The sequence below is a fragment of the Sinohyriopsis cumingii genome, chromosome 6 (genome assembly GCF_028554795.1).
Source record: "Sinohyriopsis cumingii isolate HCF-2022 chromosome 6, ASM2855479v2, whole genome shotgun sequence".
In the NCBI taxonomy this organism is placed as follows: Eukaryota; Metazoa; Mollusca; class Bivalvia; order Unionida; family Unionidae; genus Sinohyriopsis; species Sinohyriopsis cumingii.
The window spans coordinates 124,566,413-124,588,644 of NC_142966.1; the positions used below are offsets into that span (position 1 = coordinate 124,566,413).

Consider the following 22,232-nt stretch of genomic DNA (forward strand, 5'->3'; position numbering starts at 1 on the left):
AGTCTGCATATTTTGATGCAATGTTGTAATGAACATTTTCTTATAAATCTAGGTGTACCATTTATGGCTTTTAGTCTTGTCAGATCCTTTTGGATTGAGTTATGGTCCTTTACATACAGTTAACTTAATATTTTGACATATTTTTGGTATGAAGATTGTCTCATAGACCTAGGTGTGCCTTTAATGGTGTTTAGTTCTTGTCAACTCCTTTTGGATAGAGCTATTGTCCTTTACAATTAACTTCATATTTTGACATAATTTTGGCATGAACATTGTCTCAATTTTCACATATTTTTTAGACCACTTTGATGGCCTAGTGGTTAGAGCATCTGCCTTGGATGCTTGAGGTCACGGGTTCAAAACCCAGCAGAGTCATACCAAAGACTTTTAAAAAAAGGATACTAACAACTGCCTTGCTAATTGCTCAGCATTAAGAGGTTAGTGTTAGGACTGGTCAGCCTAGTGTCAGGATAATGTGACTGGGTGGGACATCATGCTACATGCCTGTGGCATGATGCCCCAGTGCTAGACATCACTATAAACGGCCACAGTGCAGGCATCGTAGCAATATGGCTGAAAAATTGTTAAAGCTACATTAAAAATCAAAAATTACACACACACACACACATACACACACACACACACATACACACACACACACACACACACACACACACATATTTTTGGTATGAACATTGACTCATAGACCTAGGTGTGTCTTTTATGGGGTTTGTCTCATCAGCTGCATTAGGGATATGGTAGAGTTATGTCCCTTATAATTAACATATTTTAACATAGGATTTTGCTTGCAAGCAGCATAGCTGAAGAACCATTCCGAATATTCTGATGCCATTTGATATGGACATTAGCTCATACATTACATGTGCCTTTTAAGGGGTTTGGTCTTTTCAGCTCCTTTTGAGGAGTTATAGTTCCTTATAATTAACTCCACATTTTTTGTATAGGATTTTGGTATGAGCACACTTGCATGCTTCTTATGGGTTTAGCCATTTCTCCTCCATTTTGAACAGAGCTTTGCCAGTTGTCAAGCAAACTCTTCGAAACTGTTTTCTACCCCATTTTGGATAGAGTTATGTCACTTTTATATAGTTTCATATATTTACATTAAATGTTGCTTGTAATCAGCATAGATGAAAAGCCATTCAGTATAATCTGATGCAATTTGTTTTGAATATTGTTTCACTGACCCTGAATGTCTTTTATGGATTTTGTCACATTTGCTCTATTTTGGACAGAGTTATGGCCATTGTTGATCAACTCCTTATGTTACTTTTATTGATGGGTCCTTGCAGGAGTTGGATTTCAAGCATTCCATATCATCATTTAGAGGAGTTATGGCCCCTGAATGGTCATCTTATTGTAACTTTTGGTTGCCTAAAACAAGTTCCTCAGTGTTTAACTCTTTAACCCTTGTATGTTTGTGTCATTTTTGGCTGAAATTGAGTAGGAAACACATTTTGGGGGCTATTTCTAAATACATCCTAATACATTGATTTGCAAGAAATTTCCAGTTAACCGAATGCCCAGCTGTGTTAGAAACACCGTTTTTCATTGGCTATTTCGCTCGCGCACAAGCAGAAGCATAAAAGTTGGACTTTTATTATTTTTTTTTTATTTTTTTTTTTTTTGCTTAATGGATCGAGACCAGTCTGTCTTCGATCTGAGGCCAAAAAGTCTAAAATCCGGACACAAAATTGGATTTTGACCACTGGCATAAGTTTGGTGGAAAAAAATCAGGGCCAAAAACGTATGTTTTTTCCCTCTGTATTTTGTAAATGTACAGATTATATGATATCATTGTAGAGCTACATGTGTCTAGCTTTCTGTAATATCACCCACTTTAGTGTATCTTATATGACTTTGACGCTACAGAGTTTGGAAGTAAGCTACTACCTCCTGACGCATGAACGAGGCACCAGGGATTAATGAGTTAACAAGAGTTTTGGAAAATTTTTACAAATTGTCAAGGTATGGCTAAATTTGGCGATGTCATCAAAATGAACCCATTAAAGACTTAACGAGCAAATTTTAGCGAGTGGGTCCCTTTGTGATGCATCCATTGTTAACAGCTATCTTAATAGTAGTTGTCACCTTTTCAGAGACTATAGCCACTAAAAAGGTTGTGTAAAGGTGATTGTTGGATGAACAGATACATTATATGATTAACCTTCCAAAAAGTATTCCTATTGTTGTGCTATTTAAATTTGATCACTAGATAAACACATGCCACATAAATGAGACTGAACTGTAATTATGGTGTGATATTGATGTGACATAAATAAGACTAGATGGTAATTATGGTGTGATGTTGATGTGACATATAAATGAGACTAGACTATACTTATGGTGTGATATTGATGCGACATATAAATGAGACTGGACTATAAGTATGGTGTGATATTGATGTGACATATAAATGAGACTAGACTGTAATTATGGTGTGATATTGATCTGACATATAAATGAGACTAGACTGTAATTATGGTGTGATATTGATGTGACATATAAATGAGACTAGACTGTAATTATGGTGTGATATTGATGTGACAGATAAATAAAAACAATACATTAAAGCATCATTTATTCAAATCCTAATTATCTGAACCTCATTTAACCAATTTTCAGTTCACACATCCACCCCTACCCACCATTTCTAATATTAATATTAATATAGATTTAAGTATCCAAACTCTCAGATATCATTAACAATTTCTCATGTCTATGATTAATTTGGATTACTGATTTTCTACTGTATTTAAAAGACTATACATTATCGTAATGTGATTGATGGTCTTGGTTGTATGACTGTCAGAGGTGTAACTGCCATGATTAACTTGTCACACAATTCTCCGTCATCTTTCCGACCTGTATCATAAAGTATCACACTGTTCTCAGTCATCTTTATGACCTGTATCATAAAGTATCACACTGTTCTTAGTCATCTTTATGACCTGTATCATAAAGTATCACACTGTTCTCAGTCATCTTTATGACCTGTATCATAAAGTATCACACTGTTCTCAGTCATCTTTATGACCTGTATCATAAAGTATCACACTGTTCTCAGTCATCTTTATGACCTGTATCATAAAGTATCACACTGTTCTCAGTCATCTTTATGACCTGTATCATAAAGTATCACACTGTTCTCAGTCATCTTTATGACCTGTATCATAAAGTATCACACTGTTCTCAGTCATCTTTATGACCTGTATCATAAAGTATCACACTGTTCTCAGTCATCTTTATGACCTGTATCATAAAGTATCACAATGTTCTCAGTCATCTTTATGACCTGTATCATAAAGTATCACACTGTTCTCAGTCATCTTTATGACCTGTATCATAAAGTATCACAATGTTCTCAGTCATCTTTATGACCTGTATCAAATATTGTTTTTTATTTATTCAGTGTCCAGTTTTGTTGAGCTTGACATCTCATTCTTTTTGACAACATTTTCTTGAAGTTTTTGTTATATTTTTAAATGATGTCTTACTTATGACCATTAGTGTTAGTGGTCAGAATTTAAGGTTATAGTGGCAACATCTGTTGCAGAGAAGTCCGTTTCAGATGATTTAATCATTATAATTAATATCTTCAGAATCTCAAACTGAAAGACTAAAATGGTCACATACTGATTATTAAGATAGGTTGGGCTTTCAGTAACTTAAGTACTTAAACATTGATGAGACTTTATTTGTAGATGTATGCAAGTGATATGGGATCATTATATTAAATATATTGAGTTCTATTTCTTTTAAATTCTCTCTAAATAAGGGTAAATATATGTATTTATGAGATTAAAAACTGTCAGTTCCTAAAATAGACAGATAACATGGAGTATTGTATAAACCTAGAGCTTTATTTAAGCACAGAGTACTTTGTAATTTTATATCACTGCTTCCAGAAGTGGACACTATTTGAATTCACAACCACATTCCTCTTTGTCTATCCATCATTCTTGTCTAGGCAACAATTCCTATGACATCATTTCCAGGGTTTTGAATATTATTTTTGTGTCTAGACTCATATTTCAATACTTTTTAACTTACTGCAACCAAAAATCCATTTTAGGTGCATCTGGAGATTAAAGCCTTGGCACACACCAAAACTAGATTGCTGCAATCTACTTTCTACAGTTACTTGAGCACAGTTAAAGATACTTACTTTTGTTTCTTTTCTTTGGGTTAGTGCACAACAATGAGGTCCCATTTAGTGAAGATTGGGCAGGTCAGGTTCTATGAAACAGTGCAATACATAGCAGAACTTCAGAGTTCATTCAGAGATGGGTAAGTAAAAGAAACTGTTCTTAATTAATTACTGTCTGTTCTGGCTCATAAGGGAAGTTCATCTGCAAGTTGCACAGACCCAAGTCTTCCATCACATAATGTGCTGGCAGATCTGAATTGATGCAGTTTGTTTTGAGTAATGAGTAGAACAAACAATGTAGACCCTGATTTGCCAGTGCATTATGCTATGGTAGAACAGGGTCTGTGTTGTTTGCAGTTGGACTCATCATTTCTAGTGTGTTTAAAATCATCATAAATCAGCAGCAGATATAGACCACCAAATTTTCATCACGAATTTAAATGTAGGTATAGCAAATAAGGAAATAGAAAGGGGGTGAAAATATGGAGCTTAAAATTGAAGACCTTACATATGTAAAATTGGTTGGTTATCTTTTTAATCTAATATTTTTGAATTCTGTTTTATGTGTCTTGTCATTGTTTTCAAATAAAAAACCATGACCTCTGTTGGTGACTAAGAATCATATTAGATTAGTCTGTTTGGTTCCAGTAGTTTATGAGTCTAATTCTGTATCTGTGTGTGTGTGTGTTTGGATTTTTAACTACACCTCTCCCTCGATAACTCGCACACAATGGAGTCCACAAACATAGACCGCACTATAAGCGAGAGTTACTGAGGGACCTCCAAAAATTGAAAAATAAATCGCTTTGACATCGAGAAAACTGGGTGGGGGGGAAGCGGCATTCAGGAACTGGGCTGTTTATTGACTGAATCCTCATTTTACAATTTTTTATAATGTGCTGTTTATAATAAAGTTGTTTGCTATTATGTTCTATCTTTATGTTCCTTTTAAGTTTAATCATCATAATTGCAAATATATCCTCTTTTAATTAAATGCAAAATGCATCAATCTACCGTAACAGCTATGTCCAAGAGCGTTTCTCTGAGAACCTTAAATTAAGTGCCAACTGTGTTTTGATAACTGACTTCCGGAAGTATTTGTTGTACTGTTGCACTGAATTAAAAGCTGACCTCCTTTGTATTATCATGTTAATTATGTCTTTTGAATGAAATAATGGAGGTGGAATAAAAGAAAAGTTAAAAGGTATGAAAATCCTACAAACTTAAAATCTAGCGGCCCCGGTCATATGTCGGGTGAACTCACTTCATTTGATCAGTCGAATACTTATAAATGTTACTGTGTATGTAACATAAACTACCTTAAATTAACCAACTCTTTCACAACTGTGATCAAAGATAACAAGGCAGCCAAGCAAAATGAATACTTCACAAAATAAAGAGTTTGGTTTCACAGATACGGACCATTGTGGGCAAGCAAGTTTCAGAGAATTCTTGAACTGGGACTTAGAGATATCCTCAAGGATGATAAGTAGTTTCATTATTAATTCCAATGAAATCACAACATCAGTATTGTACTAATTGAGTAATACAAAAATTGAGTTCAATGTAGATGATTGTTTCATGAAATAAATGTCACATGTTTTTGAAAAAAAGGCATCTTGTTTGGTGGTGTAGCAAAAGTTAGTCTAGTTCCTTGCTCTGTCAACTCATGATTTGGCAGGATAATATTAAACACCAGTACAGGAACCAGACTCATCAAGAAAACAAAAAGCAGTGACGTAATACTTTTTTCGCGTACACATGATGGTTGTTGAAACCAGTTGGAACGATCTTTCATATGTTGGACATTTTGAAAATAAATGTTATTTAAACAGAATAATGAACAACTTCATTAGAAAAGCGTGTTATTAAAAATTATTATCAACATGATTATAAAATGAGGATTCAGTCAATAAACAGCCCAATTCCCTAATGCTGCTCCCCACCCCAGTTTTCAAGATGTCAAAACCATTTTTGTTCAGATTGTCGAGGTCCCTCTGTAACTCTCGCCTTGCTTATACTGCGTGCATGGTCTATGTTTGTGGACGCCATTGTGCTCGAGTTTTTGAGGGATAGGTGTATTAGGATCTGTATAGTGGGTGACAATAGTACATTTTTGTTTTTCAATAAATATGATCCGTGCAAAGAATAGTGCTTGTTGGGCCTGGAGTCACTGAGAGCTCACTGATAAAATAATTTATGATACAGTATTAGCTTGCTGCTCTGTACATTTTTAATATAAAAATTTGCTTAAAAAAGGCTAGAGCATCATGAAAAATAATTTATTGGGTTATAGGCCAATAACTCTTCATTCCCATCATTGGCACCAGGAAATTACTTGCCAGTAGGTATTATAATCATATGTGCAATTGTTTATCATGTACAATGTTCATGCTTCTTTTGAAATTCATAATATTTTAGGTTTTCTTTTCCCTTGTCCACATTAATGAGTTTCCAGATTTCTTTATAAATTAACAAATGGGTAATTCTGACTTAGAATATAAATACATTCCTGGTTCAGGCTGTTTTAAACACACAAAAAACAACAGTCATAAACACTACAACCACAACAACAGCAGATACAGCAAAAAACAACAGAAAGAACTCTGGCTTGTTACCATCCTTTTAGTGCAATGATTATTGTCCTTCAAGAGGAATTATTATTCTCTTTAATATTCTTGCAACCTGAAATATTTCTAATCTTGGAGGATAGCATTTTTGGATCACTTTTTGGATCTTTATATTGAGACCTTGCAGTTAACAGTATTGCCTGTACCAATATTACTTGAACTTTGATAACTCAAACATCTGCACACAGTAGAATACATTATGTGGGCACTCAAATGACATGCCCTGTCCAGGAATGAAGCATTCTATCTTTCTGACCTATGTCAGGGTATACAGTTCCAATACTTTCAATAAGTTCTGACCTCTATCTGGGTATACAGCTCCAATACTTACTGTAAGTTTTGATCTATGTCTGGGAATACAATTCCAGTACTTTCAGTAAGTTCTGACCTCTATCTGTGTATACAGTTCCAATACTTAGAGTAAGTTCTGACCTCTGTATGGGTGTATTATATGCTACAGTTTTTTCTCCATTAGCTAATACATTGTCAGAATCATGCAGTATTTTTCCATATTGCACAGCTTTATACTGCATGACACATGTCTAAAAATAATATCATGTATCAGGAACTACTTTGTAAAAAAAAAAAAAACTGTGCGCTCATGTAGCAGACTCTTTAGCTTGTTGTGTATTTGATTTGTTTTATGGAGGAATTAAACAAGATGTTTCATTCATTTGAAAGTAGAAATGATAAAGTTAACAAAGTGGATGAGTTCATTGTGTCACAAAGGAAATTTTTAAACAAGTATACAAATGAAGGTGGTATTCACAATGTCCACAACAAATGTGAGAGATGCAATAATTGAAAATACCATTCTGATAATTTAAACAGTTATTTAGGAGAAATATTCATAACTGTTCACAAATAGAATCATTCAGACTATGACCAGTGCCCCCCTGTGGTATATCAAAATAGCATAGAAAAGAATATTGAAACCATGGGCTATTGCATATGTATCAGAGTCGTAGCATTTTATAAGTCAAAGTACCAAACTTGTGATAAAAAGCAACTGAAGGTTAAGTAGAAAGTAAGGGCCTCATAGCCAATAAACCAAGACAATGAAGAGTTCTCATTTCCATTGGCTTAATTGACTGTCACACATCAGCTGTTTTGCAATTTTCAAAGTTAACTTTTTTAATACAAAGTTTTTTGGATTTAGACAAGCAGCAGATGCCATACAGGTGATGTACATAGATGGGGTCCCTGCAGAGCATGCAAGTGACAAAGCGTAAACATGTCTTCTTTAATAAGAATGGCAAAAAATATACTTACATATTTGCATCTTGAATTTTTTCAAAATGTACTTTTTTAGTTAGTTCTGCAAATCTGAATTACGTGAGTTATGTCATGGGTTCAAAAACACATGGTGAGGTTGTACTGTAATTTCAACTACTTTTCCAACTGCAATCACATTCTCCTTACTGCACTCATAATGAAATGAAACTGATATTCCATAGTGACTTTTTAATAATTTCATTCAAAAGAATTTGTTTCTTTCCCATGTTATGATTCCAAACAATCAATGACAGAACAGAAGACCACTCCAGTGGCCTAATGGTTAGAGCATCAGCCTCTGATGCAGGAGGTCATGGGTTCGATCCCCAGCTGAGTCATACCAAAGACTTATAAAAATGGAACTAACAGCTGCCTCACTTGGCACTCAGCATTAAGAGGTTAGTGTTAGAACTGGTCGGCCTGGTGTCAGGATAATGTGACTGGGTTGCAGCATGATGCCCCAGTGCTAGACATCACTATAAACTGCCACACTGCAGACATCAGTGTAACGATATGACTGAAAAATTGTTAAAGCTACATTAAAAGTCCAAACACACATACACACACACAGAGAACATAAACACATGCAGCTGATTCCCCTCCCTGCTCAAATCACATGTGCATCATACAGAATTTACACTGCAGCTAATAAACAGAGTCCATCACAAGCAGAAAAGTAGAATTGAATGAAATCAACAGACCCCCCCCCCCACCAAATCCATCCATTCCAGATGAACTGGAAAAGTTGTTGCAATGCACATTGATTCACAATATGACTCTAAATTTCAATTTTAAGTAGACTAGAATGACCATTTTATATATATAAAAAACTAATGTCAAGTATGCGATTAGGTTCAAAAGTTAATGGGTGGTGCTATGTATGCATTAATATTGTTACTTGTTTTGATGAATGAATGGTTGTGTAATTATTTTGGAATACAGCATAAATTCAGTTTATTTATTGTTGTGCATTCATGTTATTATTAATCCTTTGGTAGAAAAACAAAATGTGTATATAATACAAAGGTTTCTAGATTTATATGGGAAAATATGAACTCATTTTTTCAGGCTAATACTGCACTCCCAATTTCATGTAGTATTACTCAAAAAACTTCTTCGTATTTTCCCATACAAATGCAGTAACATATAAATAAAGTTCCAATACTTACAGTAAGTTGTTGTTGTTGTGGGGTTTAACGCCATTTTTCAGCACGATAGGCTATACATGGCGGCCAGTATTAATGGTGGAGGAAGAACCCGGAAAACCCCGGAAAGAACCACCGACCCACGAGAAGCTACTGGCAGGCTTTCTCACATGCCCACATTGGCTGAATCTTAGACTTGAACCGCCGCAGACAGAGGTGAGATGGCAGTGATCCGTAACGAAGAGCGCTTTAGACCACTCGGCCACTCGGGGCCCCTACTTACAGTAAGTTCTGACCTATGTCTGTATATACAGTTCGAATAATCACAAAGAGTTCTGACCTGTGTCTAAATGTATGGTTCAGATTTGTACAGTAAGTTTACATTTATGCAGTTCATTGTTACTTTAAGCAAATTTTAATAGCAACCTGTACATTTTCTTTTGTATTTTAACAGCTGGTTTCATTTCAGTTATCTGTAAAAAAAAATGATATAAGCAATGTTACCTAGTCCAGAAAAAAGCCTCTTTGAATCTTGTATAAAATCCCCTATTACAACCATGCCAAATAGTGATGAACCCTGTATGGTTTTGTCCCCATTCCTTTTTTTCACCTTGAGTATTTTGGAATAAAAACAATTTTTATGTTATTTATTTATTTGAATAAGTCTTGTGCCTTCTGTCAAAATTTTCTTCAGTCATTGAATTTGTGTGCATGGTTGTGGTACAAGATTTTCTGGTGGTACCAGTATGGTATGTACCATATATATAGGTGATTTAATTAAAGTTTTATTTGGGGATTTATATACCGAGTCCACATGGCTTTTTGTTCTTTGAGCTCATGCTTTCATGTGTATACTTTGATTTTTGGAAAACTTTTTAATCTTGGAAGTTTTTTCAAGGTGTTCATATTTTATTCATGGAACATTGTTAGTTCCTAATTAAGTATGAGATGGGTTGATTTCCATTATAGTAGCCTGTATTTAACTATCATTGCCTTTTGTGTGCATGAGACATTTTTGTCTCACTTGCATAAGTATATTCTGACATAAGTCATGTTTTATTTCTAATTGTGATGGCAATGGTGTGAGCATTGTGATACTGTGCTATAGTTTTTGTGGGTCAGATTCAGAAGAGGATGTGGAATACATCATTATATGGGTGACACAGACAGCAGTCTGTGGAACCTTGTCTAAAACCACTTCTGTAATTTTTTTGAGAATGGAATTTTTAGAATGGTCAAACTGTAATGTATACATTTCAACCTATTATATATGTACTTTATTCTTAGGTAACTTAGATTTTAATCTCATTAGTCAAATTCATTGATACAAATTATTGTATATAGTGTATGTATATAATTAGTTGCTTATAAATACAGTGAAACTTCCAGAGACTGAAACCTCAGTACACCAGAATTCCTTTGGAACTGAATCATGGTTCTAGTTCTTAATTTTTTTCTTGCTAATTTCAATAAGCTTTAACTCAGTAAACCAAAATTCTCTGCTCAGAAAACTGAAAGAAAATTTTGGTCCCAGAAAATTTTGATTTTAAAATGAACTGAATAAAACAAACTCAGTCAGCCAGCCAATGATTGGTAAACAGCTACAACCTTGCATAATTGTATAAAATCCATCACATAAATAAGTACAGATGAAACGAAATCTTAATTTTCATAGATGTACTGTTTAAAAGTTGACCTCTTTTTGATTTTGTTATAAAACATTAAAACTGACTTCTACCATATATACCTACTTATTATTCAAGCCCAGCTGCTAACTGCATACACCTAGATCTGCTGTAGCATAATGCACTGGTCAATCTGGGTCTTTGCAGTTTTTTCAGAGTAATCACTTGAATCAGCTATATAAATCCTGATCTTCCAGAATTAGTATTCAATGGCAGATCAGGATATATGTTGTGTGTAGTTGAACTTTACTTATATGCAAGTGCATATCATAGGTCAGAGGAAATGTGATCACATTTGAATCATAGGTGAAGGTAGTCAACCTCAGTAAACTAAAAGTCCATCAATGCCAAAAAATTAATTAGGTCCTGAGAAATTTTGATGTTTGGAGGTTTCAGTGTATATCTGTGTTACTTTTGGCTGTCTATGTTTAGCATAGATCAAGCTTACCAGTACATTTTACATAAAGCTTAAATACCTCATGGTCAGCATTTTTTGTCTTTTTCTTTCCTTGCTTGTTATATTCTAACATTTCTATCCTCATGGTACTTTTTGATCAGGCGAAAAGCAGAAAAGGAAGAAAAGACACAGAGATCAAGATCATCTTTAACCAAATCCAAATCCAGATCAAAGTCTCGAAGCAGATCTAGATCAAGATCAAGATCTAAATCAAGGAGCAGATCCAGATCTGAATCAAAATCTCGATCAAGATCCAGATCTGAATCAAGGAGTAGATCCAGATCTGAATCAAAATCTCGATCAAGATCCAGATCTGAATCAAGGAGCAGATCCAGATCTGAATCAAAATCTCGATCAAGATCCAGATCTAGATCAAGATCCAGATCTGGGAGAAGGTCAAGAAGTTATTCCAGATCAAGGAGTAGATCAAGATCTTTATCAAAATCAAGGTCAAGGTCAAGATCTAGATCCAGGAATGAAGACAGGAAACAAGGCCGATCCTATTCCAGGTTTGATTCATTGGAGTGAATGTTGTGCCATGATATCTCACACTGGAGAACTCTTGAATGCATTTTCTTTTGTAAAAGAACCTTGACTTGTTTAGCAGTTTTCATTTTATATGGGTAACTGCTTTCGGCTCTGGTGTCAGCAGTTTTGAGGTCAGATTTTACATGTAGTTTAAATTTTAACTTAATTTTAAATTTTAATGAAATGTAATAATTCACAAGAAAAATATGGGAGTTTTGGTTCTTCTATACATTACCAGAGGCTTTCAAGTTGCCCTACTTTTCTCACCTTGTTCAACTTTTTAATTCATGTTACTTTTCTTTAAAACAACTTTACTATCTCTGCCTTTATGAATTTTGAAGAAACATTATTTTATCTAATATGTACTAACCATCCTCTTGGTGATTTCTTTTCAGTAATTTGTGCATTATTAAGGGAGTATCTTGTTCTCTGATGTTACGAATTTGAGAAGGCATTCTGGTCCATCTGTCTGTTGTGCTTCATGAGTGGTAAAGGCAGCATGTCAGTCCTGTCTGAACTGTAGTTTTCAGATAAAGGTTGACTGCAGCCATATGGAACCTGTTTATTCCTGGAAAAGACCGCTCTGGTGGCCTAGTGTTTAGAGTGTCTGCCTCAGATGCAGGAGGTCATGGGTTCGATCCCCAACCGAGTCATACCAAAGACTTACAAAAATGGTACTAACAGCTGCCTCACTTGATGCTCAGCATTGAGAGGTTAGTGTTAGGACTGGTCGGTCTGGTGTCAGGATAATGTGACTGGGTGGGACATCATGCTACATGTCTGTGGCATGATGCCCCAGTGCTAGATATCACTATAAACTGTCACACTGAAGACATCGTAGCGATATGACTTAAAATTTTTTTAAAGCTACATTAAAAATCCAAAAATCCAAATCAAACACACACACACACATACATATTGCTGGAAAAAGAAATTTTCTTAATTGGAGGAGCAGGCATGTGAATTGAGATATGATTATATAGTTGGTTCAACTAAAAAGGATGATCAGTCATTCATATGATTGGGCCCAGTATTTTGATCAGTGATTTTGTTTTTACCTGCTTTTAGAGATAAAATAGCCCATAACTTTATCTATACTTGTTCACAAAACAGTGCTTGAAAGCCTGTTACCAGCTACCCAGATAAAAATGTGCTAATCTTGGGTCTTGGTCCTGGTCCCAGCTCTAAGTCTGCAGTCACAGTAAATACCTACAGCCAGTCTTGTAAGAATGGTATTAGTAAGGGCCACGCATTTCAGTCATTTAAGAGTGGTGTTATTTAAGGTCATACATTTCAGCCCCATAAGACTGGTATTATTTAGGCTCATACATTTGAGTCCTGTATGATTGATGCTATTTAGGGTTATACATTTGAGTCCTGTATTATTGGTATTATTCAGGCTCATACATTTGAGTCCTGTATTATTGGTATTATTCAGGCTCATACATTTGAGTCCTGTAAGATTGGTGTTATTTAGGTTCATACATTTGAGTCCTGATGATTGGTGCTATTTAGGGTCATACATTTGAGTCCTGTATTATTGGTATTATTCAGGCTCATACATTTGAGTCCTGATGATTGGTGCTATTTAGGCTCATACATTTGAGTCCTGTATGATTGGTGCTATTTAGGGTCATACATTTGAGTCCTGTAAGATTGGTGTTATTTAGGGTCATACATTTGAGTCCTGTATTATTAGTATTATTCAGGCTCATATTTTTGAGTCCTGATGATTGGTGCTATTTAGGGTCATACATTTGAGTCCTGTGTTATAGGTATTATTCAGGCTCATACATTTGAGTCCTTTATGATTGGTATTTTTTAGGCTCATACATTTGAATCCTGATGATTAGTGCTATTTAGGGTCATACATTTGAGTCCTGTATTATTGGTATTATTCAGGCTCATACATTTGAGTCCTGATGATTGGTGCTATTTAGGCTCATACATTTGAGTCCTGTATGATTGGTGCTATTTAGGGTCATACATTTGAGTCCTGTAAGATTGGTGTTATTTAGGGTCATACATTTGAGTCCTGTATTATTAGTATTATTCAGGCTCATATTTTTGAGTCCTGATGATTGGTGCTATTTAGGGTCATACATTTGAGTCCTGTGTTATAGGTATTATTCAGGCTCATACATTTGAGTCCTTTATGATTGGTATTTTTTAGGCTCATACATTTGAATCCTGATGATTAGTGCTATTTAGGGTCATACATTTGAGTCCTGTATTATTGGTATTATACAGGCTCATACATTTGAGTCCTGATGATTGGTGCTATTTAGGCTCATACATTTGAGTCCTGTATGATTGGTGCTGTTTAGGGTCATACATTTGAGTCCTGTAAGATTGGTGTTATTTAGGGTCATACGTTTGAGTCCTGTATTATTAGCATTATTCAGGCTCATATTTTTGAGTCCTGATGATTGGTGCTATTTAGGGTCATACATTTGAGTCCTGTGTTATAGGTATTATTCAGGCTCATACATTTGAGTCCTTTATGATTGGTATTTTTTAGGCTCATACATTTGAGTCCTGATGATTAGTGCTATTTAGGGTCATACATTTGAGTCCAGTATTATTGGTATTATTCAGGCTCATACATTTGAGTCCTGTATTATTGGTATTATTCAGGCTCATACATTTGAGTCCTGTAAGATTGGTATTATTCAGGCTCATACATTTGAGTCCTTAAGATTGGTATTTAATTCAGGCTCATACATTTGAGTCCTGTAAGATTGGTGCTATTTAGACTCATACATTTGAGTCCTGTAAGATTGGTATTATTCAGGCTCATACATTTGAGTCCTGTATTAGATTGGTGTTATTTAGGGTCATACATTTGAGTCCTGTATGATTGGTGCTATTTAGGGTCATTCATTTGAGTCCTGTAATATGGATATTATTTAGGTCATTTGTTTCAGTCTTATAAGATTGGTGTTATTTAGGGTCATACATTTCAAAGATGTATATGATATTAGTTCCAGCTGTACACAACAATTAATTTATCATGTAAATTTAAAGTAACAGCTTTGGTATTATCTACTAATAATGCCACATACTTACAGTCAAGCTGTCATGCATTGGTACATCCTGTTATTACCTATTTATGAATAGAATCTGGTCAAGCTTTCATACACTGGTACAGCCTGTTTTATTACCAGTTTATTAATATAATGAGGTCAGGTTTTCACACAATGGTACAGCCTGTGTTATTGCCTATGTATTAATAGAATCAGGTCAGGCTGTCATACTGCGGTACAGTCTGTGTTAGTACCTGTGTATTAACAGAATCAGCTCAAGCTGTCATACAGTGGTACAGCATGTGTTAGTACCTGTGTATTAATAGAATCAAGTCTGGTTGTCATACTGTGGTACAGCCTGTGTTAGTACCTGGGTATTAATATAATCAGGTCAAGTTGTCATACTGTGGTACAGTCTGTGTTAGTACCTGTGTATTAACAGAATCAGCTCAAGCTGTCATACAATGGTACAGCCTGTGTTAGTACCTGTGTATTAATAGAATCAAGTCTAGTTGTCATACTGTGGTACAGCCTGTGTTAGTACCTGGGTATTAATATAATCAGGTCAAGTTGTCATACTGTGGTACAGCCTGTGTTAGTACCTGGGTATTAATATAATCAGGTCAAGTTGTCATACTGTGGTACAGCCTGTGTTAGTACCTGGGTATTAATATAATCAAGTCTAGTTGTCATACATTTATTCCACTCGGCCACTTGGGGCCCCTTCATACAATGGTCAGCCTGTGTTAGTACCTGTGTGTTAATAGAATCCAGTCAAGCTATCATACTGTGGTACAGCTGTTATTATGTATGTGTTCTGTAGAATCAGATCAAAATTCTAATTACATTGCTGTAGTATCATACAGTCCAAGGACAGGGCCCTGCATGAGGTCAGATTCCCGCTGATCCAGATTATGTTTTCCTCTTGTTATGATATGTGTTTGGGTAGAACATTGTGGTCTCTGGCAGGACTATGTAACACAAAAATATGACTTCCCCCACTCCCAGGGGGTAAGAGGTGCACACCAGATCCCAAACTTTCTTTGTTATCTGCTGATCTTTTTGTAGTATTATACTAAATACTGTTAACCTGGTTTATAGACACAGCCCATTTTACACCAAGAACAGATGGATGGCACATAGCTGGACACATGGACACATGACTGACCCACAGTAAATGTATATCAGGAGTATTGTGGCTGTATGGAGAATAATAATGATGATATGATCAGCTTAAATTATCCATGGAACATGCTACAAAATCCAATATTTTTTTATATTGTATTTATATTCATATTTATATGATTGTATGAACATAAGATAAGAGTATTCATCACAATGGTCTGCAGAATTACAACATAAAATTTTAAAAATGGTCCGTACGCATTATACTTCTTAAACTGAGAGTCATCTACTTTCTTTCATGCCTTGTGAGCTTAAATTAAATAATCTGCTAATTTCAAAATGTGCAGACCTTAGCTTAGTCATTTCTCATAGTGATCAGCTTTCTTGCATATTAACACTATACCCTTCACTGAGTTCTCTCTCTCTCTCTCTCTCTCTCTCTCTCAATCTCTCTCTATCACTGTTACAATTTTCCATGGGAAATGAGATGGCCTAACTACTTCTGCAAGTTTTGTATGAGTTATTGCCCTTTTTGTCATGAACCTTAACACAATGTATTAGAATCCATCTTCACTAGCCAAGGTTCCAATATGTTAACCTACCTCTATGATTGAGACTAGTGGAATCACAATAACTATGTTGGCAGTTGCACACACAACTGGAATGGACTCATAATAAGCATTTGTCCACTGCTGGTCCACATTTGCACAAATATATCCTTTCCTTTAAAATACACCTGTAATATCTTCTCTGTGATATGTAGTCAGACTTTAGATGTTAAACTTACAATGTATACTTTTTAAGTCATTGCCTCTGCCATTTTTGGCCCATGTACAATGAACCACTGTTTATGATACTCTGTTGGTTAGTTGGCATTATGCACTAAGGGAGACAATTCATCAAATCTGATAGATGTCACTAGGTAAAGCACTAAAATATTTCATCAAGGTGTAGATAGGTTAACATGTCAGAGCCTTGGCTAGTGAAGATCAGCACAATCTTTTTAGCACAACTAGACCCACAGTTTTTCTTTTGGATAAGTTGTCATGAAACATTGTACATATTATTTGAAGATGTGCATATTAACAAATTAATAATTTTTAGAATGTATTGCCTCTTATGTCCTGCAGCTGGATGCAGTATAAGACAAAATTTTGTGAATGCAACTTGTCTTACAGTTTTTCATGAATTGCTTTGAAATTTGATGCATATAATGGTCATCATCAAATGATGAACATATTGACAAATCTGTGTGATTCTGTGATTTTTGCAAGAGTTATATCCCTTCTTGACTCACAGCTGGATACAGTGTATGAAAGAATATTATGAGTGCAGCTACTCTAAGATATGGTTTTTTGTGTGGATTGCTGTGAAATTTGGTACATATTATGGTTATAATCAGGTCATATGTGTGTTGACTTATTTACTTATACTATTTTCAGATTAGTTACTTGGTTTTCTTTACAGTGGACAGGATGTGAGCGAGGCAGTGATATATATGTATGAGTACATCGTTCACCATTCCTCTAGTATGGGATGCATAAACTGTATCTCAGCACTAAAAGCCAGGGTTGTGCTGATGTGCAGATAAATCACACACACACACACACACACACACATTACAAACAGAAAGGAACACATTTTGATAGTAACCATTATTTCTTGAATTTGTCCAATGTCATCTCCAAAGTTTGCTAAATCAGAGATTATTTTTACAAATTAGACCAAATTTATTTTCTGAAGCTGTTTTCAGTTTCTGCCCAAAACAGAAGTTATCAGCTTTTAGTGCATATATAACACTGATCTCTTGTTTTATTCTTATAATTATTATTCCTGGATGGTCTATAATTATTGTTCCTGGTTGGGATCCTTTGTTGAGTAACAGAACATACTAATACCTTTTTAGTTAAATGTTCAAGAGTCAAATTAAAAGCTTTCAGTCAGCAGACATAAATATGGAACCTTTTACTGCATAAAGGTGTAAAGAAGATTTTACAGTTTTTGGGATTAATTTTGTATGCAACAGTTAATCCTCTGTTGCTTTTTTGCAGGTCACCTTCAGGATCAAAATCAGTATCTAGTTACAGTTCTGATAGAGAAAAGAGGTAAATTTAGGTCAAGTGCATGGATTATCTTTCCGATTTGTAAACATGGACCGCCATCGCAGTTTATATGAATGTAAACAAGAGGATGCTCAATGACTGAAAAAAGGCTTTGAAGCAACAACAACAACAACAACAACAACAACAATAATAATAACAATAATAATAATGAGTTTAGTTAAAGAAGAAGCTCATTTGGTCAACTGATTAATCTTCCATGAGGCCTTCCACAATGACATTTGTACAGATATATACATAATGCATAATTTTTATAAGATGAGGTGTCTGCGGTTAAAATCTAGTCAATTGATCTACTGCTACAATAAAATTTGTACAAGGCTTCAAGGATGGGTACATACAGGATTCATATTAATAGTTCTAGTGAACATGCGTAAAACATTATAGGTGAGTAAATGATAACAATGTTGTAAAAAGCAGTAGTACTGAATTAAACAAAATAATATGAGTGATAGTTTCTGTAGATATTGACTAAGAAGCCTCTTGAAAGCTTGGCATATGTCAGCTGACTTTATATAAGGTGGCATGGAATTCCATAGTTTGGCTCCAGAAAAAGCAAAACTCTTCTTATAAAACTCTGAATTTGGTTTAGGTAAATATAACGTGTTGTTTGAGATGGATCTTAGTTCATATGTATGTGTATCAAAAGACAAGATTTAGGATAGGGCAAATTCAATGTACATCAATGTCATTCTGACATTTTAATCAGAAACAAGAGTCCCATGAGGATACTTACGCTGTAATGGGTACAAAAATTTCCAGGAAAACCACCTGTCATAATTAATCATCCATTCTGAAGAAATAGTGACTACAAGGTTCCAAGGCTAGGCTGGTTGCCATATCCAGAATTAGTTGTTAGGTCAACAGTGGGCGTCAGGTCAAGTGCATTTATGGTGTGGTCATTCATACCTCATGTCTGTGCATCATCCATCAATATTTTCATCATCTCTGAAACTGATTGACAGAATTCAGTCAAATTTTCAAAGATAATATCCTCATGTCAGTCTCTCAAATGTATACCATTCATGCGAGTCCACCATCAAATATGGCCACCATTACTAAAACTACAAAAAAAAACTAAAAAGCAACTTGTAACAACTTGTCAAACTCAGAATTTGACCAGAAAGCATCTTATCATGAAGTGCTTAAAAATATTTATAAATTAATATGCTTTGCCATTGTACTTGGCTACTGTTTGTAAAATTAGAGCAAACTTTAAATGACCCCATCTCAAAAAAAACACTCAGCGTGCATATGAACCAAATTTGATATCAAGGTCAAGGGCATTCAGATTCATACCAGTGATGCCTATCTGCCATCAAATTTGACTACTGTTACAAAAAAAACCTGAAAATTTACATCTCAAAAATCACTGCACAGAATTGGATCATATTTCACAGATTGTACCATGGCATGTAGGGCTTTACATTTTTTTTTACAAATGATACCAATCCACCATGAAAATATTGCAAGGTTTCTAATATTAGAAAAATATTCATACAGCATTGCCTCATAAAGTGATTGAAAGAATTTGACCAGCTTTGTCAGAAAGTAGTGATTAGTGTGTCTTTTTAGGATTGGGCAAATCTTGCTGTATTGGGCAGTATGAAATGAGGATGAAAATGTCTCAAAACTAGGGAAGCCTTGAAACACTTGTTTTCATAACATATACATAATAGCATTGGAAGAAATTTCTATAGAAATGATTATAAACCCAGTTTTATTGGACACTGCTCTTGCATTGGTCTATTAGGCAAATGTCAGCCAGGTGAGAGATGTCATGCCCACTAGGGCCTCACATTTAGCACATTTGATTTTAACATAAAATTTCTATTGATAAGCAGAATGTATGGATATTTCAAGAATTAAAATTCACAGTGCTTTTTTTTCAAACCAGAGATGAGCCCGCATCTGACAGAAATGGTGCCACAGCAAGATTGGATCAGCGAGTAGACATTTCTCCATCCCCAACACCAGTCTTGCAGCCGTTGGATGAGGACAGAATCAGGGATATTGTCAAGGAAGTAGTGACTCGGCCTGGTAACCATGCTGTCTTATTTGGAACAGTTCACGATGATCATTTATACTGCATTAAGATAAAAACAAATGACACAAATTTGTAATTCCAGAAGCAAGTAGATGTACTTCTCAAAAATGTTAGATAAATTTATGTGACCTAATTTTCAATTCAGTTTTTCCTTAGTTACCGCCACATGCCATTTACAACAGTGTTACAATTGTCTGTCACAATCCACCCTATCACAGACTTCATTTCAGATTTATATCTTTGAAGGACTTGGTGAATCAAAACCAGATGTTGTATAAGACATTATTGTCAGAAGGTATGGGGGAGCTTCATTTTCACCTTTGTCCAACAATTTTTTTTCTCCACTAGCATCATGACCTCTTAATCTAATCAGTAACTTTTGAATGACCACATATAGTAGATTTCTATGATATCATGAGTTCTGTGTTATCGTGGTATTCAGATTTTTCAGCATTTTTTCTGCATAGTACTACCTATCATGTACTTATGTTATATATACTTATCTTATATATAATTATATTGTATATTAACTTATATGTACTTATCTTATATCTACTTATATGTACTTATCTTATATATACTTATCTTATATATACGTATCTTATATATACTTATCTTATATGTACTTATATATACTTATCTTATATATACTTATCTTATATGTACTTATATATACTTATCTTATATGTACTTATCTTATATGTACTTATATATACTTATCTTATATGTACTTATATATACTTATCTTATATGTACTTATCTTATATATACTTATCTTATGTGTACTTATATATACTTATCTTATATATACTTATATATACTTATCTTGTATATACTTATCTTATATGTACTTATCTTATATGTACTTATATATATTTATCTTATATGTACTTATATATACTTATATGTACTTATGTTATATTATACTTAACTTATGTATACTGAACTTATATATACTTATCTTATATGTACATATCTTATATGTACTTATCTTATATATACTTATCTTATATGTACTTATCTTATATGTACTTATATGTACTTATCTTATATATACTTATCTTATATATACTTATCTTATAACCTCTACATGACCATAAGTTATATGCTCTGCATCACCATTTGATTTCAGAACAACATCTGGATTGCTGATGAGTACACAGTTTTAAAAATACATCAATGAACATCACTGTATCCAAATAATAGCCATATTCCATGTTCTCAAATAGAATCTATAACTTCTTAAAATCTCTTTAACTAACAAATCCTTTAACCAATTTCTCATCTGATAATGTCCATTGATGTAATGCAAGAGTAATAGATCACACGATTACCATATTTGTCAAGAACCAAGAGATCGAATCTATGACAGCAAATAAGAGTCAAAATGTGAAGTATGGACAGTTGTTGTTTTCTGGTGACTTTCAGAATTGATAAGTGTTGACTATAAAACTTTATTGTGCACAGTTTATTAGTTTTCATTGGAACACCGGGAGTTGTTTAAACTGTGAGTCTGAGGTCAGTTTCATGCTGATATTGGTGGTCTTGTCAGTGATAGTACCAGTGCTACTCCCCCTGACACGGGTGGTTACAGATGCATTTCATTCATTCTATTTGATAAGTTTCTTTTGGATGGCACAGGTGGCAGAATGAGTGCCATGGAAGTAGCATCCATTTTTTTCAAGCTGATTTACATTTTGTACATCATGTACATCAAGTTCCAAACATTAGGGCAAATACATACCATCATAAATATATATTCTTTTGTATTACTGCAATATCAGAGTAACTCCTTGCATGATCTGGAATCTACAGGGTGTCTGTTTATTGATTGTTTTCATCAGTCATCTGATTTAAACTGGAAATGTATTTTAATATAGAGCAAAAAACAACAAATAGACATATCTAGAAGGTCAGTGTTTTTATTCACTTGTTTTACAATTGCAAATTTTAAGACCCATAACACCATAACATGTGTGTGTGTGTGTATGTGTACAGAATATCCTATCTACATCTTTCCTGT

The 22,232-nt window shown here is 34.4% G+C and overlaps 1 protein-coding gene across 3 annotated transcripts in view; it reads left to right on the plus strand.

The window, feature by feature from the left end:
- LOC149797886 (uncharacterized) overlaps positions 1-22,232 on the plus strand; it is a 59,991-nt gene that overhangs the window by 17,040 nt on the left and 20,719 nt on the right. For 2 of the 3 annotated variants that reach the window (XM_089962918.1, XM_089962919.1), the window contains 4 exons: positions 4,214-4,311; positions 11,465-11,872; positions 18,094-18,147; positions 20,060-20,202. In XM_089962918.1, coding sequence (XP_089819044.1) covers positions 4,214-4,311; positions 11,465-11,872; positions 18,094-18,147; positions 20,060-20,202 — 703 coding nt within the window. The remainder of the gene's footprint in view (positions 1-4,213; positions 4,312-11,464; positions 11,873-18,093; positions 18,148-20,059; positions 20,203-22,232) is intronic. The other variant, XM_089962920.1, reaches the window with a different exon arrangement.